Raw genomic sequence first — 26,724 nt, forward strand, 5'->3', positions numbered from 1 at the left:
ACGCATAGGTACATACTGCTCGTGCTCATTGACATCTTGCCTGTCTTCAGCGATGACTTCTCCCTGATAAACAGCCTCTGCTTTCAGCAGTCGCCGCAGATATTCAGAGATGTTAGCCAGTGAAGGGCAGACCAAGGCATGAATCAACAACAAATTCAAGGAGAAGTGCAGATAAGAAAGACTGAGTCTGAAAAACCAGAAAAGCTCACCACTTTGATTAGTGTAAGGGGGATGGGGGAGAGATAAAACTGAAACAAGAAAACCCACTTGTCTCAACTTTACTCGTTCTGTTAACAGTGTCCGTCATGCTCACATGTAATAGCCACTTGAGTCCTATTGAGCTGCTCATAATTGAATTTCAGGGTAAATCTGGGAAATAAGAAATTTTCACAAATGTTCTCATGTACATCTGTAAATGTTTGTTTTTTTTCCTCTTTTTAATAAATATCAGGAATACAGATAATCAGGTATTACTTGTAGAAATGGCATCATTTTCAGGGAAGCGTTAATCTTTGTGTTACCCATCGCAGTGTGAAATTGGAATTGAGTTGCGCCGGTTCTGGCAGCGACATTTAATCTGCCACACTCAATAGCGTGTACCAGCAGAGTAGACGAACACCAGGCTCAACCGTGTGCATGATAGGCGGTTCTACAACAGTACTGATAAATGTTTGGACCTTAACCACCACAGAGGAAAAATAAATCACATTTACAAGCTTAATATACACTTACCAGCCTCTTCTTTAAGTACACATGTTCAGTTACCTACAAATATCTAATCAGCCAATCACATGGCAGCTTTTGGGCATGTAGAAATGATCAAGATGACCTGCTCAAATTCAAACCGAGCATCAGGATGTGGAACAATGTGATTTAAGTGACCCTGAATGTGACACTTTTGACGTTTTTGATGTCATGTGGCTGGTCTGAGTATTGCCTAAACAGCTGGGATTTTCCCACACAACCATCAGGGTTTACATGCTCTGAAAAAGAGAAACTATGCAGTGAGCGGCATTGTAGATTGCTTCAAAATGACATGAAAGCAACACAAACTCAAATAACCACTCAAGAAACCACTAAAAGAAAGGTATGCAGAGAAGCATCTCTGAACATGCAACATGTTGAACATTGAAACAGATGGACTGCAACAGCAGACGATCACAAACAGGTGTCCATTCTGTCTCCACTAAGAATGGACTAAGGCTACAATTCACCAAAACTGGACATTAGAAGACTGGAAAAATGTTGCCAGGTCTGACAAGTCTTGATTTCTGCTGCAACATCCAGACGGTAGGGCCAGAGTTTAGGGTAAACGACATGAAAAGCAGGGATCCACCTACCTTGTATTAAGGCTGGTGGTGGTGTAATAGAGTGGAAGATATTTTCTCGGCACAGTTTGGACCTTGTTGGCTTTCCTGACTATTGCTGCTGACATTGTCCATCTCTTTATGACCACAGTGTACCCATCTTCTTATGGCTGCTTCCAGCAGGATACCACACTATGCCACAAAGCTCAAGCTATTTCTAACTGTGTACAAGGCTATTCTTAGTGGTTTTCAAACTTTATTTGGTGTACCTAATTCTGTAGCTGATTTGAAAAAAAAAAAAAAAATGGTTATGGATGTCTCACAGCAGGCCCACCTCACAGTTTCAGAACCATTGTTTCAAATGCAAACCTGCATTCCTTCTGTAACACAACTTCTCTGTTTCTTTGGGTTTGCAGGAAATCGTGGACAAAGATGGCAACAGCAAGCTCCTTTCCTTCACTATTCCATCTCTCTCCAAACCATCGATATATCACGAGGTAACCCTCTCTTCTTCACTGCAGCTCTGCAAGTTGCAGAAGGACTTACTTAAATGGCTATTTAGAAGGTGGCAGCTCAACATCCCAGCACTGCAGGTCTTTTTTTCATTAACATCACCTTGAGGGGTTAGCTGTCTTTATGTGTTAGTCCCTCTCTGCCAGATCTGTCTTTCAAAAATCTAATAAGAAAAGATTTAACAATCTATGTACATGTCGATTTCTTTGATTTTAAAATTAGAGCATTTCAACTTTCATTCATTTTGTGTTTGAGTCGCTTTTAGTCGCTGTCGCGGTCACGCTGGCTTTGTGCAAACTCTGACCTGTCTGCTACAACAGACACAGTATTGACTGTTGCTTTGACCTGGAATTCCATTAGCAAGAGGTTTTAAAGGACATACCGACTGTTTACTGGCGGCTCATTGCCAGATTTTAGAGCCTTTTTTACTGCCCATAGCACAGAGTGACAGCCCTCAGTAGGTGCTTGTCTCTGAGTTGTGCGTGTGAGTGTTGATGAGACTTCAGTGTGTAGCATGTGCTGAGGGCGATTTATTGCTGTAATTATAAGCTTGAAAGGCTCTATCCTCCATGCTGAGAGAGTGAAGAAAGCATGGAGGCTGGAGGAGAGGGAGTGTGTGTGTGTGTGTGTGAGAGAGTATGTGTGAGTGAGTCACAACAAGCTTCCTCAGCTATAGTACGGCTCTGCACGTCACGTGGCCTTATCCCTTGGCCTCCAGCATTAGCATACACTCCGCTCACTCGCTTTTTGTTTTTTCTCAGCGCCACTGCCTCGCCTTCTCTGCTCAGTGTCACACGAGATACCTAGGACAGAATATCAATTCAATTTAGAGGTGACTTTTGCTCTGCACACCATCAGAATAAAATGGCCTTGTGACACATCCTCACTTGGACATAGTGAGAGAGGCCACACACTCGGTCGTTACCTCTTCCTCTTTTTATTTCAACATGAAGATTTAAGATGACTTTGTTTGTTAACCTGAATACCTTAGCTTGTGTCTCTGGAATGACACAGTGCAGGATGGCGAAATATACCTTGATTATTCAGTTTATCCTCCGTGCTTATGGTAACCTAGAGATATCAGAAACGACCTGTAACACGGCAAGGATTAAAATAGGAAGTTGAAATTGTCAGACCATATAGTAGTCACATTGCTGAGGACATAAAACGATCCTTAAGGCCATGTAACATGCTAATTCATGTTGTGTAATTGAGGTTGAAAGCTTTGGGTTTTGGTCAGTGAAACGACACAGCAGATCCACACAGCAAATCCTGCTGTGTCTTGTCTTATGATCAGTATGATGACAAGATCATGAATGCACAAGTGCTCTGTTTATAGAATTATTTTTTTCTCCACAATATTGCAGGATTTTTGGTGCCCTTCAGAGCTTTTAGCTAGAGAAAATTTAAAAACCATTCTTTTTGAACGAGTTTTGTTGATTTGATCTATTAAAGTATAGAAGACGTATGTATTTAATGAAATGGTCAAATAAGGAGTCATTGGCTTTACTGAATGTTCAGTAGTCATGCTTAGTCATGCTTCCTGTCATGATATGTATGAACTAATAGATGAACAAATTTAACTCGAATGATAATTTTTGTAAACACTTTATTTTTATTATACAAAAGAAAGTAAGAGAATGAAACAAAACAACAAAAATTACGACATCAAGCCATGAACAAGCTGGATTACTTCGTCTCTACAGTCCCCACAGTTTGTTATTGTGACATGTAAACATAGTCTGGTTCTTCCATTTTTCTCAACACGTTTCCTCACAAAGTCTCGTTATAGTTTTCCATTTAACCAAAGAAAAGGGCCAAATTAATGAGTCAAGATCATTTACTGTCATAAAGGTACCACAGCTGGGAAATGTTTAATGAACTGTTTTTCTTTATAGCCTTCTAGCCTGGGGTCAATGGCACTGACAGAGGGAGCACTCTGTCAACATGACCTGATCAGAGTGGTGTACAGTGGCCTCCATCCTCAGAGAGAGACCTTCACTGCGCAGAACAGGTACTGATTTAGATTTAGATTAGATGTTTAGCTGTAGTTTATACACACTGAGATCCTTGTTTGTTCAGTTGGGGGCAGTGGCAGTGGTGGAGGTCTTTCAAGGTGCAACTCGCCATACTGAATCAAACTTTGGCTAATTAATTTTAATTTTTCAAAAAAAATCCAACTTTTTTTATTGTATACCATCTGTAAAACCTTTTTAAGATGATCAGATCGTAAGCCTTGACGCTCGCCCGGCCTCCTCTGGCCAGACTTGGCAGGTCTGAAAGCTTTTTTGGCTCTAAAATCCTGTATGCTGCTATGGTTGAATAATGATCTTTGCATAGAAATGAAGCAATAGAATGAGCAGATGTACATAAACGCCCTCGACATATACAGTGGTGTGAAAAAGTGTTTGCCCCCTTCCTAATTTTTCATATGAACCACCTTTTTAAGGTCATGCCACAGTATCTCATTCGGATTCAGGTCAGAACTTTGATTAGGCTACTCCAAAGTCTTCATATTGTTTTTCTTAAGCCATTCAGAGGTGGACTTGCTCGTGTGTTTTGGATCATTGTCCTGCTGCACAACCGAACAAATGGCCAGACATTCTCCTTGAGGATGTTTTCTTAGATTGCAAAATTCATGGTTCCATTTACCACAGCAAGTCTTTCAAGTCCTGAGACAGCAAAACAGCCCCAGACCATCACACTACCACTACCATGTTTTACTTGTTGGTATGACGTTCCTTTTCTGAAATGCCAGATGTAATGGGACACACACCTTCCAAAAAGTTCAGCTTTTGTCTTGTCAGTCCACAGAGTATTTTCCCAAAAGTCTTGGGGATCATTAAGATGTTTCTTGTCAAAAGTGAGACAAGCTTTTGTGTTCTTTTTGGTCAGCAGCGGTTTTCAATCAAATTTATCAAGCTTTTGTCTCATGATACAGATAAAAATCACAATATAAAATATAAATTACAGATATAAATAAAATAAATAGAATATAAAATAATTAAATAATCTAAATGCAAAGCCAGATCCCTAATTAGCCTTGAAAGTTCTTAAAAGGGAATCATATGAAAGGAATGTATTCCATAATAAAAGTGAAACAAGCTTTTGTCTTCTCTTTTGGTCAGCAGCGATGATCTTTGTCCTGTCCTGTTCTGTCCTGTCCAGTTTCTTTCTTATTGTTGAATCGTGAACTCTGAGCTTAACTGAATCATCAATGCACACTTGGAGTAATTTTGGTCGGGCAGGGGAAGGAAGGGGGCTAACATTTTGTCACACCACCATAGCAGATAATGTAGGGGCAGCACAGATAACACTCATCATCTTTAGTGTTTTCCAGAGCAGGGTGGCCCCCCGGTTAACATAAACATAGAGCATCATAAATATACTGAATGGTTTTCAGCAGGACCAAGCCTCTTAGCTTATCTGGAAATCCATTTGTTGAGTTGGGCATGAGATAGTGTTTATGAGAAGAAGGCTCAAAGCTCCTGAGAGGTGCCAGCTCAGTGCTACTGATGATCTAGCACTAAGCAATTTACATCCACCTTGCACACAGACTCAGTTAGGCCACTTAAATTCAAGGGCCTCCTCATTGTCCTTCCTCAATATGCACTTAAGGAAATAAAGTATGCTATATGGAAGCTGAAGGCTAATAATAACAAAGGGAGAGTTCTGTATCGATTCCATTTGAGTACCACCAACTTTTTTTCTCTCTCTCTCTTTTTTTTTTTAAACAACTATCAAACAGTCGCCTCAACTCCATCACAGCTTTTGTCACTAACACAGAGGGTCACGGATGAGCTGTTGTCATGGAAATTTTTTGTATTAAATAATTCACAGTTTCTGTGTTGTTGTTTGGGGTGGCTGTGGCTTAGGAGGTAGAGCAGGTCCCCTATAAAGGTTGGTGGTTCGATCCCCTGTCTGCTCCAGTCTGCGTGCCAATCATCCTTGGGCTCCAAGTTGCTCATATGAATGTGTGTGAAAGTTGGATTGAAAGCACTTCCATTTAAGAAAAAAAAAGTGCCCATATGAATGGGTGAAAGAGGCAAGTTGTATGAAAGTGCTTTGAGTGGTCAATTACAGTAGAAAAGCTATATATAAGAACTGGTCCATTTGTCACACTTACATGTGGGCCTGATCAGCCTTTGCCATAACTTCTAGCTGAGCACTTTCCCCCACAGAACTTATGCTAGAGTTGCTTTTCAGTGACTTCATTAGTAATTTGTACATATACTACCCAAATCTCACCTGTGTGTTCTACAGCTCCCCCCTCTTTAGTTTTATGCAAGGGAGCGCATGACTCCTAGTGATGTAAATTTTGCCATCACTGGGTGAAGCGAGGCTTTGTGTCTGACAGTTGTTTGCGTCCATGTTGCTCTACATTAAAATGAACCATCTACTCATGTGTCCTCCAGGAGAGACTATTTGTACACAGCTGTCCGTGCTTGTGCCCAGAAGCTAGTATAATTCTGGCCCCTCTCTGTCAAAGCTTCTGAGTTGCGTAGGTTTGCCAAATATTTTAACAATAATCCCTTCACTGGGTGAACCCACAGCAACAAGTATGCTATCCACTATGAGTTCAAGATGACTTAAATCTTTAGTGTCTTAGATTCTGCATCATTGATAAGAAGTCTGTGGAGAGCTTAAGGGCGATTACTGCAGTATATAAGGCTATGCATCTACAAACGGCACACTGGCTGACAATGCACAAAAGTGCTTAGGCAGGCAGACTGTTTAACACTTCATAGAGTTGATAAATTGCTTGAACCACGCTGCATAATTGTTCTCAGTGAAAGTGTCATACTTTAAAGGTATGATATTGATTAAAAGTGATATTTCCTTTTTTCCCAACTTTTTTTTTTTTTCTAAGTTGATTAGACTCCATTAACAGTGTGTTTTTGGTTGCAGGTTTGAGGTGCTGTGTTTCCTCATGCTCTGCTACAACTCTGCTGTGGTCTACATGCCCCTTTCTTCCTATCAGTCAGTCTGTAGGATGAGCTCACGGTAAGAAAAACACAAACGCGTGTATCTTCTTTTGTTTTGCCCTTTCTCCACCCAAGTAATAAACAGCCTCTGCAGTTACACATTTTTGTATTACCTGCTTTCCAGAAATTAGGATTAAAACACGTCATAGGCTGTGTAGCTATATCTCAGTACAGACTGCCGTCTTTGCAGGAGGATTTGATAAATGCAATTTTATTAGAAATGAGTCGATCAGACTGTGCTTTTGGCCAATCAAAAACCTAACTGCTGGATACCTGTCTCCATCTGTCTATTTTGGAAACACTGAGACGCCCTAAGGAGAAAGATCAATGTGGAATTTACAATATGACGCTCCTCTAGTGGAGCTCGATGATTATTCAACCGCAGCATGTAGACGATTCAGGATATGAATCGCTGCCGACTGTGACCGAGCAGACAGACAATGCCTGAAGCAAGCTCAGTCTAGTCTAGACAGATGGCAAACTGTGACTGTAAAGACTTCAGAGCACAAGAACAGCACTCACTCTTTCAGTTTAGCCTCACAGTAAAGACGTGAGCGCCCTGCTGTCTGACCTTGCCTAACCTTCTACGAGTCTCAAGAAGTTAAGATTTTGTTCCCCTTGCTCAGTGTTTGATGTGTTTCCTCAGGAAGTGTCTGATGTTTCCTTTAGTTGTTCTTCCCATTTAGCCTCATCTTATCTGATGTGTGCTTTCCACAGAGGTTAAAGGGATTTTGTTTAACCAGTAAAAATCTCTATTCACAGGTTGTGTGTATGCGGCTTCCCGCGGCAGCAGCAGAAGCTTTGGAGGGAACCTTGTAACCGAGTGCTGTTGGACCCTGAGTTCATGGTGCAGATGCTGACTGCAGTGTATCATGCCATGTAAGCATCTTTAAAGCAGGAAAAGTGTTTCGGTTTTTGCTTATTTAATTATTTTATGGGGTTTTTGGCAGTTCCACGGCTGCAGAAACAAGTTTCAATGCATCATCACTTGTTATATATGCAATATGCACATGCAGTTGTTATAAAGGAACATTATCACTTATTTTCAGCTCCATTTTTTGTCTTGAGCTGGTTTTAGAGCTTTTTAGAAACCCGCTACAGCCAGAATCGGTTTTGGTTGACTTTCATGAAGGATCAGTGCATCAGGTCCAGTTTGGGGTCCAGTTTCTTGCCCAAAGGCATTTCTATATGCTGATTGGAGGAGTCTGGGATCAAACTACCAACCCTCTGACTAGTAAACAAACCCATATGTCTGTTCCCATATGACCTTTTCCAACAAAAACCACTCGACTTCTGATTAGCAGCTGACCCGATCTACCTCCTGAGCCGCAACCACCTTCCTCCTCTGAGAGCAGTCTGAAGCTGCCGAGGCCAGAGCGAATGGTGTAAATGAAGCTGAAAAGAGATTCTGTATTTATTGTGGCTGTAGCCAGCTGCTCGTTGTGAGCAACACAACATAATGTTGTTTTTGCCACTGGAACATTGCTAATGAGGGTCTTCTTGATTCTAGTTTGCCATGAGCTGCTACAGAAATTCTCCTCACAGCATATGCTAGTGCTCCACCAAGTGCAGAAGCTACCCACTGTAGAGACCGATTACATCGACAGTCCATTATGGAAGCAGGTGATTTCATCCCCTACGAGGACAGTCATTGCAAAGCTGATTATAGCTCCTCGATGACAGCCAGTCCTCAGATATGGATATCCTGATATGATGGTGACTGGAATCACTACTGTTGTAGTAGCGGTGTAGCAGAGAGGTTGGGGGAGGATGAGTATGCATTCTGCCTCATCACCCTCATGAGGATACAGAGCAGAAATCAGGAGATTGGAGCAGGCGATGCACAAAAAAAAAAAAAAAAAAAAAAAAAAAGCTGTGTGTGAGTGTGATTTTAGACGAGAGAAAATAATAGCCTTTTTAGTAATCCCTACCATAGGTCACCTCAGTGCTCACTCACGTGAAGGCCAGATGAACATGAATCCAAGCTTCACACTTGGCACTAGCCGCGGACAGTCTGGGATTTAGGTTAATATGGCCGCTAATGCCGAGAGAGGAAGCAAAATGTGCTGGGATATCAGAACATCACAAACAGAAACAGCGTTCACTTGTGATTCAGATTCAGATTGGAAATTTATTCTAGAGTAATTTTCAGCCTCGTGAACATCAGAGAGTCCGTTTTACCTGCCCATTCATTCCATTTCTTTTGATCTTAAGACTAAAAGGAAGCCCAGAACATTTGTCCCTGCTCGCATGATTGTTACATTTGCAGGACCACATCAAAGACTTCAGCCATTCACTTCCTGTTGTTTTTGCAATTTTAATTTATTATTTCCATAGTACTTTTGTTTTTTCATGGGCATCAGTCCAGGTAGTATCTTGTAGTATCTTGCTCTGCAAAGATAAGATTCAGTATTTATTGGACATTTTCTGTTCTAAGTTAAATACATGTTTATCAGTCTTTTCATTTTCAGTTTGAATTTGATAATATGTTTTCATATCCCTGCAAATCATTGAATTTACACAAATTACCAGCCATTAGTGTGCCAATATTCTATTTAGTAACTGTGAAAACCACTTATGTGTGACATAAAGTTTGTTTTTCTAAATGCTTTATATTTTATTTCACTGCGAGGAAAAAAGTTCACCCTATTTTCTCGCATTTCAGCAGCGTGACAGAGAGTATAATCCCTCTGTTTGGATACGTGCCCAAGTTATCCACCACGCCCTCGCTGTAGCTGCAGGCATTACTAAATAACTAATAATAGATTAGAGGATGTGATTCAGACGTCAAAGCAACCTTGTGAGACATTCCAGTTTACTTAGATAGGCTCGCAGCATGACGTTGTTAAATGCCGGTGTGTGTGTGTGTGTGTCTGTGTGTCTTTTGTTGTCATTTGCAGATACAATGGAGAGTGGGAGATGGGGCGAGAAGCTCTGGAGGACATTCTGTACCGAGCCCAGCTGGAGCTTTACTCCCAGCCTCTTCTGGTAAGACCTGCAGCACAGCGGTACACTCCCACCTGTCTATAATTAAATCCAGAGACAAAATAAAAACCATGAAGTAAAATAATGGCCTTGATCTGCCTTTTTTTTTTTTTTTTCTTAAATCACCTCTGTTTGTCCTCAAATTTGAACCATAACCAGGCTTTAAATCTTGTTATACCTCCTGGCTTTGCTCCTTTAATTGTTTATTGATCTGCACCTGTGCATGTGTCGACTTCAGCTGGGGAACGCCATGAAAAACTCGCTGCCGGAAAGCGCTCCCGACGCACCGCGGGGCCGCAAGGTGCTGCAGGTGGAGGTGACGCCCACCATCAGCCGTATATCCATCTCGGCCATCACCACCGCCTCTATACGCCGCCACCGCTGGAAGAGAGAGGGTGAGACTTAAAATCTGCCATCTTGGCTGCAGCACACAGGAACACGAGCCAGGCCGCAGTGCAGGAAGTAAATCTGGACGATAGACGAGAGTAGATTACTTTTTTTTTTTCGCCCTTTCATCAACCTCATGAATTATCCGTAGCACTTGAGGATAGTTTGAAGAAGAAAGTTAAGCAAGTGCATGGTTATGATTTAAGCTGTAATCTTACAGGTTATTACTTTTTTCCCTGATCTATAAAAGCCCGCAAGAAGGAGCTATTTGGTGAGAAAATGACTTCTCTGGTGTTTTTTTCCCCCCTTTCCAGTGAGAAGAAAACCCGTTTCCTCTGTACTTCAGTTACACCATTAGCATCATCTAAATGGTGTTTCATGTCAGTTATTGTATGCAACTGTGGTCATATAGTCTGTGTTTGCAGTGTTTGTGCCACTCACTGCTCCTTATTGCTCTTTTTTTCGTTTTCTTTTCTCTGTTTTTGCTTGTCCTGTCTATTACGTGCTTTGTTTCACTGGTTAAGATGAAGAGAAAAATGGTGCCTGTAGTTTCTGCTGTCTCCATTTTACCAAGTATTTATGGGGTAGTTCCTATTTTTTCCATATCTTGTGACCTACCCGTGAATTTAGAGACAGTAGTTAGGCCTGCTCTGCCTATGATGAGGCCCGAATTGATTGAAGCTTGCTGCTACTAAAGCGACACATTTCCTCATCTGTGTTGTTGACTCCCAGATTGTTTTGACTACTCAACCGATGCAGAGTTGTGCCTCACCGTCAATCCTAGCCCCTCCCAGCACCAACTCCGCCACCGCACCCACTGGGAGCCCACGGCTAAAGAGGAAAGAGGAGGGCGGCAACACAGCCACCACAGCAGCAGCAGCAGCATCATTCCCCCCATCACTCTCGAGGGTAGGGGACGGGGGCGGACGCTCAGAGCAGGGCGGGTCTCAGGAGGAGGTGCCCCCTTCGATCTGTATCATCCCAACCCTCCTCCTACTACCCGTTCTCGGCTTGAGGCGGTTAACTCTGCCCTTTCCATTGTGGCTGCCTCTTCACTTCCCCAGACTATACTAACTCATCCAGTCTTATAAGACCCTCAGCCAACAACCCCTCTAATGCATAACCTTTGCTATGTTTTTGCCTCATTTAAGAGTGGAAGAGTCGCCTATTCTGGGTTTGAAGGAAGTGTGGTTGGCTAGTGGCCGTTCTGCATGGGCCTGTTGTCATGTCATGTTCTCTCGTTTTTCCCCTCATCATGCCTTCAACGTTAAACTGCCGCCCTTGTCATTCACTGAGCATGTTTAGTGTCCAGCTTGACCTTCTACTCTGCGCTTTCCAAACTCTCCCTGTTTGATAATTGGGTTTATTGATTTATATTTTCTACAGCTTTGACAGGGAATATACATCAGTTTTACAAAACAGGCTCAGAGTATCCGGCATCTTCTTTCTGAACTCGCCCTTTGAGGTGTTTGATAGGATTAAGTTTTGGGTCTCTGAGGCCAGCAGCACCCATCTGCTGCTACCACCCTTCCCTGCAGGAAGAGAACCTCCGATTTGTTTGTGGTGTGTTTTTTTTTTTTTTTTAATTAGTCCAGCAGCTTTACTCTGTCCTAAGTTTGTGTTCCGTTATGTTGCATTTCTTTTCCCCAGCTCAGTGAGTGAAAACAAGCCCTGCATGCACACGCTACAGCAAGCTTCAGTGATTTCTGCTTAAACAAGAAACGTCGGATCTTTTAGCTTATCAGAAAAAGAAGCCAAGTTATAAATTGAATGCCGTCAGTCCACTAATTTGAGCAGGGATTGTAGGCTCATTTTGCATCCTTTAAATGTGTGTCTGTTTCCATTCATGAACGTTTTGAAATCTTGAAACGTCAGACTCATTTGCTGGCTTGTGGTCAGTGTATGTCTGAGTGCCATCTCGTCTTCTTCCAGTGAGCTTTCATTGAACTTCATGCAGCTGCGGTGAAAGAATCCTTTATCATGATTTTGTTAGTTAGCCACATATTAAAGAGAAACATGGGATTATTTCAAAAGTAGTCAGTGTCACTTACAGTTCGTTGAGATTCTCTTGCAGGAAGTCGAAGCCTGTTTGTTTGCCTCTCTATTGCATTGAAATTGAAAGTTGCTTGTGGCTTTGCATGTTTAAACTACTTATAGCGTATTCTTTGCACCACAACCATTTTTCTTTTTTGTTTTGAGTTCCTTAGAGGAGATTATTCATTTCAGCTCGGGTCACTTCAAAGTAAAAGTATAAAACGTGCTATTTTAATATTGGTCAAAGGAGTTTGCAAAGAAAAGCGTCTGGACTTCTTTAAGTTGCTTGAAGACGTTTCACCTCTCATCCGAGAAGCTTCTTCAGTTCTAAGGTCAAATTGCCGAGAGTCCCAGATTTAAACCCAGTGGGAGTATCCCCCAAGGAGGGACAAAGGACCCCTGGTGATCCTCTAATCACATGCGCCAAGGTGTGAAAGCGGTGTGGGACCTAATCAGCCAGGGTTTCGGTGAGCCCATTGTGAAACCTGGCCCCACCTTGTCGTGTGAATTCCTGAGGTCAGATGGCCCAGGATGGAGTGGGCGTTAGGCGTCTTCAAAACTGGATTATAGATGGCAGACAGTTGGTGTCGAAACCATCAAATCTGGGACTCTCGGCCATTTTTAGAAAAGAATCTGAAAGGTGAAACGTCTTAAACTTAAAGAAGTCCAGACGCTTTTCTTTGCAAACTCCTTTGACTACAATGACCTGGACTGAGAACCTTCACAGACATATTTTAATATTGCTAAATCTGAGGTGGGAGCAGTTTTAAAAACTCTGAACTGATGCAGGAGCTTTAGTTTATTTCGATACTTTGTGGTTTTAAAAAGAATCTGAAAATGAGTTTAAATATTAGTCAGTCTTTATTAGAAATCTTTTAATGTCTGTCCTCTTTAGTTCGAAAGTGTTCCCATCTCATATGTTCTGCATTGTAACCAGAGCATATGAGATTGAGCTGCTGAAGATCATCAAAGACTCTTATGAAGAATTCCCTATGTGTATTTATTGATATGTATGGACTCTGATGAATATTGACTACAGCAGTGTATATTTGAAAAAGGACCTGTTTTCCTATCATAAACAAACATGCAAGTATGTAAAAACACAGTTACCCATAATGCCTTCCATTAGTGACAATCATTATACAGTTAAAGTTTACTTCTTTTGTATCTTGGTTTATATTTTACATAATACAAACTCTGATGCTTATGTGGAGTGAGCTTAACTTTCTGCGGACGAAATTCGCCTACAGATTGAAAAGTGTGCTGTTTTAGCTTGTAACACCAAATTTCTGTTATGCAAAGCACAAGGTTTATCCTCATTAATAATGTGACCAACGATTTAACTTTTAAACATAAACAAAGCATTGAACTTTACAGGGAAAATGCGGATAGTTTGTATGCTAAGTAGCACTTCCTCCCTTTATTTTAGTTTTGAATTGCAAAGCTAACACTGACCCTCTCAGCTATATTGCGGGTTATGTGTATTTTTTTTTTTCCTGCAGAAGCAATGATTTTTGCAGGTCTACTTTAAAATGCTGCTCCTCAGAATGACCTTGAACGCACCATGAAGAGTTTTTCAAATGCTCGCCACTTAAAAACTGAAATACAAAATATGTTATTTCAGTCATTTCAGGCTAAATTTCACAGTGCATTGAAATGACTGGGAACCGGCAACAAGTATTTAAATCTGTTGCATGAGCAGACATTAGCAAAGTGTAGTCAAAAGGCTAAAACATGTAAAACCCACTGGCTGCAGCCTTGTTGGTAAAGATCACCAAACTACCACTCTTCATTTGGGGGACTGGGTTGGCCTGTGGTGGTTTGCAGACTGGCTCATTTAGCCTCGCAGGCTGTCAGCTCTAACTGGAGAGCTATTGATCGGGCGAAGTGTACGGACTCGCATCAGCGCTTTCCACAGATTGGCAGGCACGTCTCGGCCAGCCAACCACGTGACCGCTGGGCCAGAGCTGCAGGAGAGACGAGGGATGGGGCAGGAGAGCATGTGTCTTCTCCTCATGTTATGTGCATGTCAGTCCAGACCTTTTTCTTCTCAGTTTTCTGCATTCCTTTTTCTGGTGCTGTCTGTGGTTTCCCTGTCGTCCGGGTCTGCTTGTCCCAACGATGCATGACAGAGAGAGACAGCTGATCATCTCTTTTCTTTTAACAGCCTTTACCCTGCATACTGTATGTCAATAACTTGCTTTTTTTCTAACACTTTATCATCTTTTTTCCTTTTCAGCTTTCAAAGTGAGGATACAAATGGATTAAAAATGTTTTAATCTTTAGGTCTTTATCCGAATATCGTGCCTATTAGGCTATAGATTATTGATGATTGCATATTGTGATAAAACAAACTCAGCTCTTTGAGCCAGAGTATTGAACTCTCACTTTGCCCAAACAAACAGCTGGTCAGATTTCAGTCAATCTGTGTTACATCAGAGGATCAGAGCTCAGGGTCATTATGCAGTCTATTGAACTGAACCTCTGTTTGGTGCTTAATGACTGAGATAATGAAGAAGCACGGTCTGTCAAGCGTAAAGTGTTGCACTTTTAGAAGGGGAATTAATTAAGTCTGCTAATTTATTTTGGAGTATTTCTAATCATCTAATCATAGTCATTATTACTGCTTAAATTTTTGCAAGCCGTTTGACAACACTGTAAATAAGAATTAGAAGACACGGCTTTGTGTTAACGAGCCAGAGCAGCAACTTCTGCGACATGTGGGCAAGATTATAGATTATGAAACTTTGCAGTTAATAAGTGTTTGGAAGGTTTTATAAAATGAGAGTAAAACTTTTGCTCAGTCAGGTCATACTCAGCTCAGCATTTTGTGATTATACTCACATTTCTGTTTGCTTTTGTTTTGCTTTCTTCTGTCTGTGTTCATTCATCGTCACATTCAGATGCTGATGGCATGAGCGGCGGGGAAGACTCTTTCAATATCAACGACCCAGACGAGGGTTTCTCCTCTGGGGCGTCGAACAGCAGCCAGCCCAGCGGCACCAAGCTCGGCGGCAGCGTGGGGCCCAGGGGCGGCAGCCTGAACAGCAGCACGAGCAGCATCAAGAAAGCCATTACTGCGCGACTGTCTCGGGACAAGGAGCGAGAGCGGGAGAAGGAGCGGGAGAAAGAGCGGGAGACAGACAAACAGGCGGAGTTGTCTGCGGATCTTCAGGCCGCCACGAGGAGGCATCAACAGAGGCAGCAGTCGCCTCCAGCGAGCATCAACTTGGACGCCATCCAGCTGAGCCCTATAAAGAAGCACCTGAGCTTCCCCGCGGGCCCCACGCTGGTGAGAACTGGCAGCACCTCCTCCAGCAAGTCCTTTGACTGCATGAATTTCAACCTGAACGGAGGCAATGGCGAGGAACATGAGGAGGCAGGAGGCTCTGAGAGGGAAGGGCTTCTAGCTGGGGGTTCTCACCGGCACTCCACCATCAGTTTGCAGGAGGAACACCTGCTCAGGCCAGAGGAGGCTCAGGCCCTGCTGTCTCCTGGAGCACCTCTTACCAAGCAGTCACGCTCCCCCAGCTTCAACATGCAGATCATATCACAGGTCTAACGTCCAGTGCAGGGAATGGCGTGCACACTCACGCACACGAATACCTACATAACACACACAGATTCATGCAGTTTCTCTCCGCGACTCTCTACAGCTCGACTATGACGTCTGTCTGTCTGTCTGTGTGTGTGTCTGTGTGTGTAAGAAATTGAAACACATTTGAGATCTCCAGAGCTGTGTTTCCACCCCGTTAAACATCCATTAAAGTTGTAATTGAGACCTGCTGTCGTCGTGGGTGGATGAAGTCACTGACAGCACAACCACGTGAAAAGTAGTGAATCGTGACCGGCCGCTCCTGCTGTAACTACGGTCGAGTGTAAGAGTCCAGCGTGTCACTGCGTCCTCCTCTCTGCCAAGCTGAGCATTCCCCATAGAAACTCTCCTCAGAGGGAGGCTGTGACAAGAGGAGATCTGCAAGGATTTCAGGCTAGCTGTAGGTCATCCGTGACATTTCAGATTTTGTTTTCCAGACTGAATCAGTCGAAAATGAATCAGCAATAACACTTACCGTCGCTCATTTGGAGAAGAGTGGGGGATTCGGTTGCTCTGTCTCTTCATTCCTTCTCCTTCATTCCCGGGGCTCACGTGCAATCGTTCTTGCTGATTATCTTCCTCGTTGCTGTTTTTTGGGTTTTGTTTTTTTTAATTCGACAGAGAGTTTTATGAATAACAGATCTTTAAATGTTTTAAATCAGAGTCCAAAGAAGGGTTTTCTTTTTTGTGTGTGTGTGTGACAGTAGTTTGTCAGGCCCAAGTGATTCTTTAGGGTTCAGGCCATGACCTTTATTTTGTCACAGAAACAATTCTCATTTAATCTGTAAAACCAAACTGGAAGGGTGGCGAGGCTTTGTCCTCCCCCGAGATTTTAAATGGTTAAATTAGAGAAATAAATACTGTGCAGCTACAGGAGGACTTTTGTCTTGCGGTTTGGTTTAAAATCTGAATCTCGATGAATAACTGCATGGGACCGTGCAAACATTTGCTGACTGTATGTTAAATTTGCGGTTCAAACCTCTCAATGGATCCTTCCGTCTAAGAGCACTCGTTAGTGCGCGTGTCGGTCTGTGTTAAAGCTTGTGTGTTGGCATCACGTCTGAGCCGGTGAAGTGCTGCCCTCTGGAGGTGTATACCGGTCACTGCTGACCGCCTGTTTTTGTGCTCTGATTGGATGCTTATAAAACATTTTGTTCTACCTCATTGTGTGTTCACCTGCCACTCAGACACGTGTCTCCCAATCAGAATGCAGAATGGTTCAAAATCAGACTGATGACCAATTGGGAGGATTGCAAATGGTTTCACACTGCAGCTGTGACGACACTGTAAAGATTTGTGCGTGTTCGTGTGAGAAGTGTGGCTGAATATCCTGGCCTTGCATTTCAGTTGAGTACCATGTGCAGCTTTTACCTGCAAAACAAAAACCATCAGGCTTTTCTTGTTTTGTTTTTTTTGTCATATATCAGTCAGTCTCATTTGGGTTATTATTTTAAGTCCCTAAAATGTCCTGCTTTGATTTTTATTTTTTTATTTTTTGGAAGTGCAATTTCAATCACATACATGGAGTTAGATCTCTGCTGTGAAACAGCTGCATCTGCGCGCAGTGCTCGCTAGCCTTCTGTAGAACCCCCTGTCTGGGCTGAGGGATTTGAGCACGGCGTGCTTGTCTGCATGTTTAGTGCCCTGCGAAGCGCCGGCTGTTTCATTGGCATGAAATGCCCGGTGAGCCAAACCCGAGTTTTGTCCTCGTCTTTGCCAGATGTGCCGATACGCATCCTCTCCTTAAGGACTTTCGGTTTCCCCTCCTTTGGATGTCTTAAATTTAAAAATGCCTTTTTTTTTCTCCTGTCTGCTGTTCTTATTTTAAAATAAAACTTTAAAAAAAGGGATCTTTAGACACATGGTTCAACGTGCCCTTAGATGCAGCTTCACCTTTATTTGCCATTTAAAAAAAAATCATCACATAGTGTAGCTGTTCACATATAAAAGCAGTATATGAAGCGTCTGTGTACTGTAGTAGTCAGCGGTTGTACTGCATTTCCATGTTTTGCTCAAGTGCTTGTTTAAAAAGAGAATGAATGATTAATATATATACATATGCATATATATATATATATATATATAAAAGTCAGTTCAGTGTGCAGTGAAAATCCCACACGCTCATGCTCCTGTGCTTGAAACCCTCACAGCTGCTGCTCCTGGTCCTGAGTGAGTCCTGTGTGTGCTTTAGCCTTACACATTTCAGGCCAAAAAGCCTCAGTAGTCAGCTCTTTGGCCTCACATCCTCTTCCTCTTTCTCCTGAACTGGACTGTGGAGGATGAAGAAGAGAGGAGAGCAGCTACAGTTCACACTCTCACCTGGTCCACTGTCTGCTGTCATTGTGCTGTGTGGCTCTCGGCGAGCCGTGTTTTCCCATTTACTGTATTTTGCTGTGAGTCGAGTGGCACCTTTTGGCTGTTTTTTGTTTTGTTTTTTTTTAAACTGTTAACGTGTTCTTGTCATTCACACGACTCCCCCTGACCTGAGGGGTACCAGCAGCCACTTTGGTGCTGCACGTTGCCACAGAGTAACAAATGTCCCAGACTGTGTGTGTGTGTGGGCGTGTGTGCGTACGCAGTGTTATTTGCATGTGATCAGGGTGGGAAATGAACGTTAAAGTTTGACTGTGGCTGGAAATTTTAGCTGCCATAGATAAGCTTATAAATCCTTAAAAGTCTATTTGCATTTCAATAAAAGAAAAAATATATTTTATTTAAATAAAGTTCATTTCCTGTCCTGCATGTGACAACTGTGGGCTTTGTTTTCATACAGTAGAATGCACTTTAATCCATCCACCTCTCTCAAGATAGTAATCGAAATGACATCCGTTTATGTGCAAATACACTCAATGCAGGGTTTTAGTCTCTTTTAAAGTAGTACTTGTGAGATGTCACATCCAACACAATGCTATTTTTTTGTTAAAGTCAAAGGGTACAGCTATTTATTATATTTTTTTCTTTTTAAAACCAAAAAAAAAAAAATATATATATATATATATATATAGATATATATAAAATGGGGTCTGGAAGGTCTCAGGAGATTATCAGAAAGCCACATTAAAAAAAATGGCAGCACTAAAGTTTCTGTTCTTGACATCAGAATTGATTCTATGCAACATTTCCCCCACACTCTCCTTTTTATTTTTTTATTTTGGTGGACGGGCTTTCGTCGATCCTCGTCTGGTGGGAGGGGCCACATGCATTTAAGATGATTTTTAAAGGTGCAAGACCTCAACAGTGTCGCCATTCAAAGATTCTGTTTATACACCCTGCTGTGGTGCTACAGAGCAAACGACCTCTCTTATGTGGGTGAATTAAGAGGACCATCCATTTGTCATCCGACCGCCCTCGCAGAGAGAAAGCCACACCTGGACTCTGAGTGCATGTTGAGCCCTTCTGCCAGTTTGCTGCTCTGTGGCTCAAAGACGCCAGTCGGTGTATTAAATAGATTAGCGATTATGAATGCTTCGAGGGAAGCTGCTGGATGATGTGATTACACTGTACTAATGATGTTATATAAATGGAGAAAGACTTATTTTAAATCTTGTAAATAAATGTACAAAGGTGAAGCAAGATCAATATAAAAAAATGAACATAAGTCTGAAATGTAGAGAGAAATTAATGTATATTGTTGAATAAATATTGTGCTGTAAGGGATCTGACTGTGTGTCGGAGTGCTTTAGTACACTCATCATTACACATCACATGACTACTTCCAGTTTTAGTACCAGTTTAGTTTCACTATATAACTGCAAAAGTCTCAAGTCACCTGTCATTTCTTTACATTTCATTTATATGAGCCAGACTTTACTGTAAGTGGGGTTTTTTTAAGTGGTCTTGAGCAAGAGAAGTCTTTATTTAAATTTAAAAGATTATCCTTTATTATATCTGTAAACAATACAGAGTAGTGTATCAAAAAAATGCAAGTAAATAAATATTTTTAATTACATCAAAATAACACATTGTCTACAATATAAAAACTTAGTAGTCTGAATTCAGTCAGCTAATTTTGTGAACCGACTGTGCTAGCTTATTTGCTGTTAGCTAATGGTTCCACTGAGTACTTTGCTGGCATGTCACTAAAATGGCAGGGAAAACGGAAATTGGAAAGAAAATTAGAATACCTACTGTGAAACAAGCAACGCTGTTAACGGTCAGTAGTGCTGAATGCAGAGCGACCTCATGGCCGGTGTCTATGGGCTTTTTTAATGAGTCTTGAGTCCTGCCTGATCACATTTTAAAAGAAGGCAACTAGGCGGACCGCCATATTTGACGGAAATTACGTCACTAATGTTAATCTTGACTACAGTTTTTTTTAATGGATTTGGCTCGCTTGTCTCAGCAGAAAAGTAATTCTTACCACTCTTAATGCAGTTCTGAAAACAGTTAAGGCATTTTTCATATCACAGACTCACCTCTGCAAAAGACAATCACATCCTTTCTCACATTTGTCAGAACATGAATAGTCAGTCACGCACTTCAACTTTGTGATGAATGAATAAAGACTTTTCATCACTCATTAAAGAGTCATCAAAACTGATGAAATCGAGACAAGCAAAATAATATTCATTAAAATATATACATAGGAAAACAAACAGAAAATCTATACAATCTAAGAACATAGCACAAACTACTGCATAGTCCTGTAAATTCATGCTTCATACATTCAGCAACCGCTTTATTAGGTACACCTGTTCCTGTACTGAGAGTCTCCTGCACAGCCATCTTAAGGGTTTACAGGGATGAAATTTGAAAATATCCAGTGAGCAGGAGTTCTTTGGGTGAAAATCCTGGTTATGTCAGAGGGAAATGGCCAGATGGCTTCAAGCTGATAGAAAGGTAACAAACCCCCTTATACCACAAGAGCATATCTGAAAGCACAACTCATTTGACCTGGAAGCAGGTGGGCTACAGCAACTTCTTCAGTCTGTGACTTCTGAGACTGAAGAAGTCACTTGGGTGAGTGGCAAAACTTTTCTCCCATTGAAAACACTACAACCAGATGAACTTTTTGGGATTTCCTTACCTGGATGACTGAGCATGCATCAAGACAAATGGTGGAGAGTCCCAGGTATTTAAGCCCTCGTGAATTATTTCTTAACAGGGTTGCTGACCCACTATTGATCATGTGCTTCAACATCTGCACCAAGGTGTGAAAAAAGGCGTGGGTCATGGTTTTTGGTGACACCATTGTGAGACCTTGCCTCACCCTATTATGTGACCCATTGGAATCACCTTAAGGAAGATGTGAGTGGGGATTGAGATCCCTTCCCAGGCGCTTCAACCCCAAAAAGAAATTGAGAATATGAATTCTATTTACAATTCTGATGGTGTAACCAGGGCATTTTTGAGAAAAAAGCTAACGCTTTCGCATTTAAGGTGCGGAAAGTGCTGCTGAAGTTCTGCAGAGCTCCAGACTTACCAGACTTGGTCTTAGTTTACATGAGGGATAGAAAATGCTGATTCAGCTTAAATCCACAGTCTCAAAAACTCATATATGAAATATGATACATTTGCCTTTAAAAAGCAAAATCATAAAGAGAGAACCTCAATGAGGAGCCATGTGTACATACTAGCCTGCATTTGACTTCCCCAGATGGTTTATTTGCATTAGAGCCATATTAAAATATCATTCATCATAATATTGTTATTATTAGATATCTAGGATCATTTTCTTTTTTTTAATTATTTATTACTGTGCTATTGTTTGTTGTGCAAGCAACAAGACTTGTAAAAGACTGAACGACTGGAAGTAGTTTTTAAATTATTTATTAAGTTCTGTTTAAGAATTATTGTAATATGACATGTTGTTGATTGATTTTTTAAATTTTTTTTGTCTCTTAAATCGATTTTCTATCTTGTTTATGATACATAAATGCAAAATTAACGGGCTTTAGTCAAAAACTGTGCGCTTCTTGCGTACCAATCCAAACGCTCTCACGACTTACAACCTTTGCGCATGACCGTTAGAAACATGTTAATGTGACCTTCAAATGGCCGAAGACATAAACAGCGACAGACATGGCTAAGTTGATATGGCCCTTATCATTTTAAATGTTTAGATAAAAGTAGGCCAAGGAGTTAAGTTTTTGTTGTCTGTGGAACCTTGTTTCCGCCTCTGTAATATCATAATAATAATACAAAACAATAATAATAAAAATGGGTGGCTTATCTTAGAAAACTGACTTAAGAACTCGAAATTTCAAGTTTGCTTTTTTGAGATAATTTTGATTCTATTGACTGCAGTTTTGACTGCAAGTTTTTCCGGGCCGGAAATTCCCGTCCACAGTTGTCTGGTCAATTTAGCTAGCTAACTAGCTGCTCTTCAGAAACTCTTCAGGTAAACTGACACGTACTCATACACGAAGTTTACGTCAAGGTGAGGTGGCCGCGCAGCTTCCAGTATTAGTTACTGACTTCTTCGTAGACAGAACTGTTTATTCCCACATTGATTGAGAAAGAGGTGTTCCAGCTAACTGAATGTCAGTTCATTGCCCCCGCTTTAATTCTGTTTTGGCTCTCATATCTGTCACCGTCGGTCACCTGGACTCTTCTCAATGTTATAATTTAAACCACATTTCATTTATTTATTGTAAACTGTAAATACGAAGAACTTGAGTCAGGACTGTGTCATAGTTCAGTCCGGCTAGCTCCTGAGTGTCTTGCTAGACCAGTTTCTGAGTGTGGTGCAGTTTACCCTCCCCTCCACTAGGGGGCTCCACAAGACGCCTATTTATTATGAGTCGATCTGTAAAAACACCTTATTCATCCCAAGTTTCATTCCGCTTCATTGAGTAAAGTCTAAAGACTTTGTAAATGTAAAAATAAATTGCATGTATTTATAATTAGCGTGTATGTAGTGGAATTATTTGTGATATTTGTGTTGGTCCTTCTATTGGATCAAGGCGTGTCACGTGTCCAGGAAGCCGCAATAACTTTTGTGTTATAAACGCTCGCAAGTTTAATTTACCACAACACAAACCCAGCGATATAAGACGTATGAGGAACACGGTTGCTTTTGTTTGTGTGATAGTTCAGTACAAAATATCAGCAGTTCAGCTTCCAAACCATGAGTTAGAGAGACGGCGCTGGGAACCAGGATGTTTCCTCCGAGCCTTACACGATATCGCTTCTCGGCCTTTTGGCTAAGATCAAGTGTAGTATCTGTTCTTATCAGTTTAATATCTGATACGTCCCCTATCCGGGGACCATATATTAAATTGATTTTTGGAACAGGGAGATGGAATAGGAGCTTGCTCCGTCCACTCCACGCATCGACTTGGTATTGCAGTATTTCCAAGAACGGTGCACCCACCCTGATTGTGTTAAATGTAACTAAAACAGATATTGATTTATGATAAGTTGTTAGACAGCCGCCTTTTCAGAATGGTTAGTTCAAAGCCCAGATTAATTATTGCAGCGAATAAATAATGTGCCCTTTTTGATCCCTTTGTGTGGATATTTTTCAAAACAAAACAATGTATGCATTGAAAGTCTGATTTATTTTGATGTGAGAAATGTGGAGAAAGAACACCTTTTTCCACTTATGAGTGGGATTCTTCTAAGAAAACCAAATTATGGCACAGACAAGTGGCCTAAGCATGAACTTTACTGTAGAAATAAAAAAAATAAAAATAAAAAAAATTTGAATTACAGTTACATTATTTGAAAAAGTTCAAATGAAAATACAATGGTGTGTTCAAAGCTCAGGTAATTAGTGCAGAGTTAAAGCCGGCACTTACCTATGTTTTCCAGTAGAGACCGACAGAGCTCTCCTAATTTTAGTGCCGTTTGTAACTGAAGTGTAAACAGCACATTCTGTTCTTCATCCACAGAGGACTCATACTGAAATAGGTTAATAGGTTTAACTTTTCTTTTTGCCATCTTGGTAAAAACTTGGTTAATGCTCTGCACAGCACTGAGCGTGATAAAGCTCACAGTGTAGTTATCCCCCCTGTCGACCACCAGAGAGTGACAGAGCTCTGTAGGTTTTCTGCTCTCTTTGGACAGATTATTCTTGCTTCCTAATGAATTCACACATTTCACTGGTAACCATTAAAAGAATGCAACTTTAAGGGACTTTTATGTTGGCTTCATATTTCAGAAGCTACATCCATATTTTATATACTGTCTGTGGTTGTGTTGCCAACAACCAATAAACATCAAGAAGCACAAGATAGTCTCTTGCTGTTAAAGACCAAGTTGTCTGATTACAATATATTCCTGGTATTCATGCTTTAAAGGAAACATTTGCCCTGGAGTCCAGAGTCTTATCATTTCCAAAGTAGTACAGCTAAGCAGCAGTAATTGTTTCCGTTCTTATTAACTTTGATATTTCCTACTTGTTGCCCGGCAAAAACAATAAGCAGAAACAATAATACAGAGAATACATCAACAATCAGACGGCCCTCTATGAGCAGCCACTTAGCGAGAGTGGAAAAGACAAACTCCCTTTAACAGGGAGAAACCTTCTAACGGGTGAGTCTGGGTTTCTTTGCCTGGCTGCTGCCTTTGTGACCTGGCATAATAATCATGAATTGACATTAAAACAAAACCAATGAATTGAACTGAGGAGGCATTTATCATTTTTACATGCCTTAGTTTGTACTGGGGAAAATAATAGGGTGGTCATGACTGGACTGAGAAAGACGAGCCGCTCTGCTTTCACCTAGATGTAAAAGACCCTCTGACTACAACTTCAGTCTGTCAAAGATGAATTATTCTTTGAATGAAACCAGTGTCTTTATCTCCTGATTTCTGTCTTTGTCTACTTAAACAGTCTGGTAAAACTGGTAAAATGAAACGAGTGATGCCAAACAAAACAATTTAAACTTATGGAAGTGCCATACTCGAGTTGTACTTACAGTACTCAGACCTGCCTTATTTCTTTCTCAAGCGACAGCTGAAATCATGAGCCCTTCACTTCAGAGTGTCCACTTTTGTCTTGTCCCTACACCTGCGGGTAGAGCTGCTCTCAATCCTGGTTACAAAGACAAAGGCCATGCTGTGCAACATAAACTCCAGTACTGAGGTCATATCTTCAGATTTTACCCTGACTTACAGCAGCCCAGTGTAATCGGTCTGGTGCATTTAAGAGATTCAAGCCTAAAGCCTAATGTACCATTTTATTCTAATCTTTATCCTGCTCTAATTTCCAAGTCATTTTACTTTTAATGTAAATGCATTTTCATGCTTGAGTAAGACTTACTCTCTACCTTAAGTAACAGATTAAGGTGTTTTTACTGTGTGCTTGTAATTTTACTGAATGATCAGAGCTCTTCCTCCATCACTGGTGGAATTTTTTTTGTTAAAGATTAAGATCAAGACAAAACCTCTAATCTCATTTCCTAAATGCAATTTGAAATAAATTTAAAAAATCATTAAAAATCATTCTATATCATCTATATCATTCCCAATATGCCTGTCTGTTGTTGATACAAACAATGGTAGTAAGAAATGTATTTTAAATACCACTATATAACATTATTCTCTTTGAGCTTGAAGGAGAGGTCAGAAGTCACATTAATTAAATTAATTAAATCTTTATACTGTGCTTTCTGTATGTTGACAATAAATACCACATTTAGTTAGTTTTTTGTCAGTTGTTGACCAATAAATCATTAAGTTGACCTTTGAGACCTTAGGGCATGTAGGTCAAATTTTAATGGACTGTTTATATGATCCCACTCTACACCCCTAAAAGGTTTTAGAAGAATTCATTCAAAACTCTTTGTGCTATCATGTTTACAGATTACCGAATTGCATGTATGCAAACTCTACCAAAAACATGACCTTACTGGAGGCCAATCATAGAACAGACACTGGACAATCATTACATTTATAGTGGATCAGCACTGATTCCAAACTTTGTGTCAAAATGTGTAACAGAAACTTAAATTTGATTACTTGCCACAATAACCGCAGTATATTTATCTCCTGATAGTGAACCAGTGCTCAGTTCAGTAACTTGATCCCATCTGTGTCACCTGGCAACTAGTGCCATACCACATAAAACACACCACTTTCACAAACCTGGGAATGTGCGACATTCAAAGAAGTCCCAAGAAGTGATTTCATGTTCTTCTTCTTGTATTTTTAAATGAAAGGAGGATCTAGGAGGTAACTGTGTGTGTGCGTGTGTGTGTGTGTGCAAATGATTCTGTAAATCTTTCTTATATATGATACTAAAATGTGTATAGGTATGTTACATAATTGGTGAATCTAATCTCATAAGGTGTTTTTAGCGTGTTGAACTCACATTTTTGAAGATACACTCATCGTCTGGTTCACTGGGTACACCTGTTCATCTGCTTGTTAATGCAAGTAATAAATCAGACAGTCACACGGTAGCAACCCAAAGTACTTCAACATGTAGACATAGTCAGAACAGCCTGCTGAGGTTCAAACTGAACATTGGGGAAAGAAAGGTGGTTTAAGTGACCGAACGGTTGTTGGTGCTAGATTTTTTTTTCCCAGTGGTTTGAAAAAGAGACAAAATCCAGTGAGCAGCAGTTCTCTGGGTGAAAATGCCTTGTTGATATTGCAGAATAGAGGAGAATAGCCAGACTGCTTCAAGCTGATGGGCAGGAAACAGTAACACAAAAAATTCAAATAACTACTCATTACAACCAAAGTAAGTACAGGAGCTTCTCTGAGTGCACAGCTCAGATGGACTACAGCAGCAGAAGACCACACTGGGTGCCCCTCCTGTCAGCGATGAAATGGAAATTGAGGCTACAATTCTTACATGCTCACCAAAATTGGACAATAGAAGCTTGGAAAAATGTCTCATCTCATGAGTCTGCTGCAACATTTGGATGTTGGAGTCAGAATTTGGCGTTAACAACATTGCATGGACACTTTGCAGCTATGCTTCAGATTGATTGATGGCGGTGGGAGATCTTGTTACACTTTGGGC

At 41.0% G+C, this 26,724-nt stretch overlaps 1 protein-coding gene and 1 non-coding gene across 4 annotated transcripts in view; both read left to right on the forward strand.

Annotated features, from left to right (window-relative positions):
- The window catches only part of LOC116335370 (protein FAM126B), a 46,490-nt gene extending 27,027 nt beyond the window's left edge, over positions 1-19,463 (forward strand). For 2 of the 3 annotated variants that reach the window (XM_039600041.1, XM_039600040.1), the window contains 8 exons: positions 1,724-1,804; positions 3,719-3,834; positions 6,729-6,824; positions 7,568-7,684; positions 9,706-9,793; positions 10,029-10,185; positions 10,910-11,086; positions 15,115-19,463. In XM_039600041.1, the coding sequence (XP_039455975.1) occupies positions 1,724-1,804; positions 3,719-3,834; positions 6,729-6,824; positions 7,568-7,684; positions 9,706-9,793; positions 10,029-10,185; positions 10,910-11,086; positions 15,115-15,773 (1,491 nt within the window). In that variant the 3' untranslated portion in view covers positions 15,774-19,463. The remainder of the gene's footprint in view (positions 1-1,723; positions 1,805-3,718; positions 3,835-6,728; positions 6,825-7,567; positions 7,685-9,705; positions 9,794-10,028; positions 10,186-10,909; positions 11,087-15,114) is intronic. The other variant, XM_039600042.1, reaches the window with a different exon arrangement.
- A 3,468-nt stretch (positions 19,464-22,931) lies between these two features.
- LOC116335389 lies at positions 22,932-23,122 on the forward strand. Its single transcript, XR_004200640.1, has one exon. It is a non-coding gene; the product is annotated as a U2 spliceosomal RNA (small nuclear RNA).
- The last annotated feature ends 3,602 nt before the right edge of the window (positions 23,123-26,724 follow it).

Source organism: Oreochromis aureus, linkage group 16, assembly GCF_013358895.1.
Source record: "Oreochromis aureus strain Israel breed Guangdong linkage group 16, ZZ_aureus, whole genome shotgun sequence".
NCBI lineage: Eukaryota > Metazoa > Chordata > Actinopteri > Cichliformes > Cichlidae > Oreochromis > Oreochromis aureus.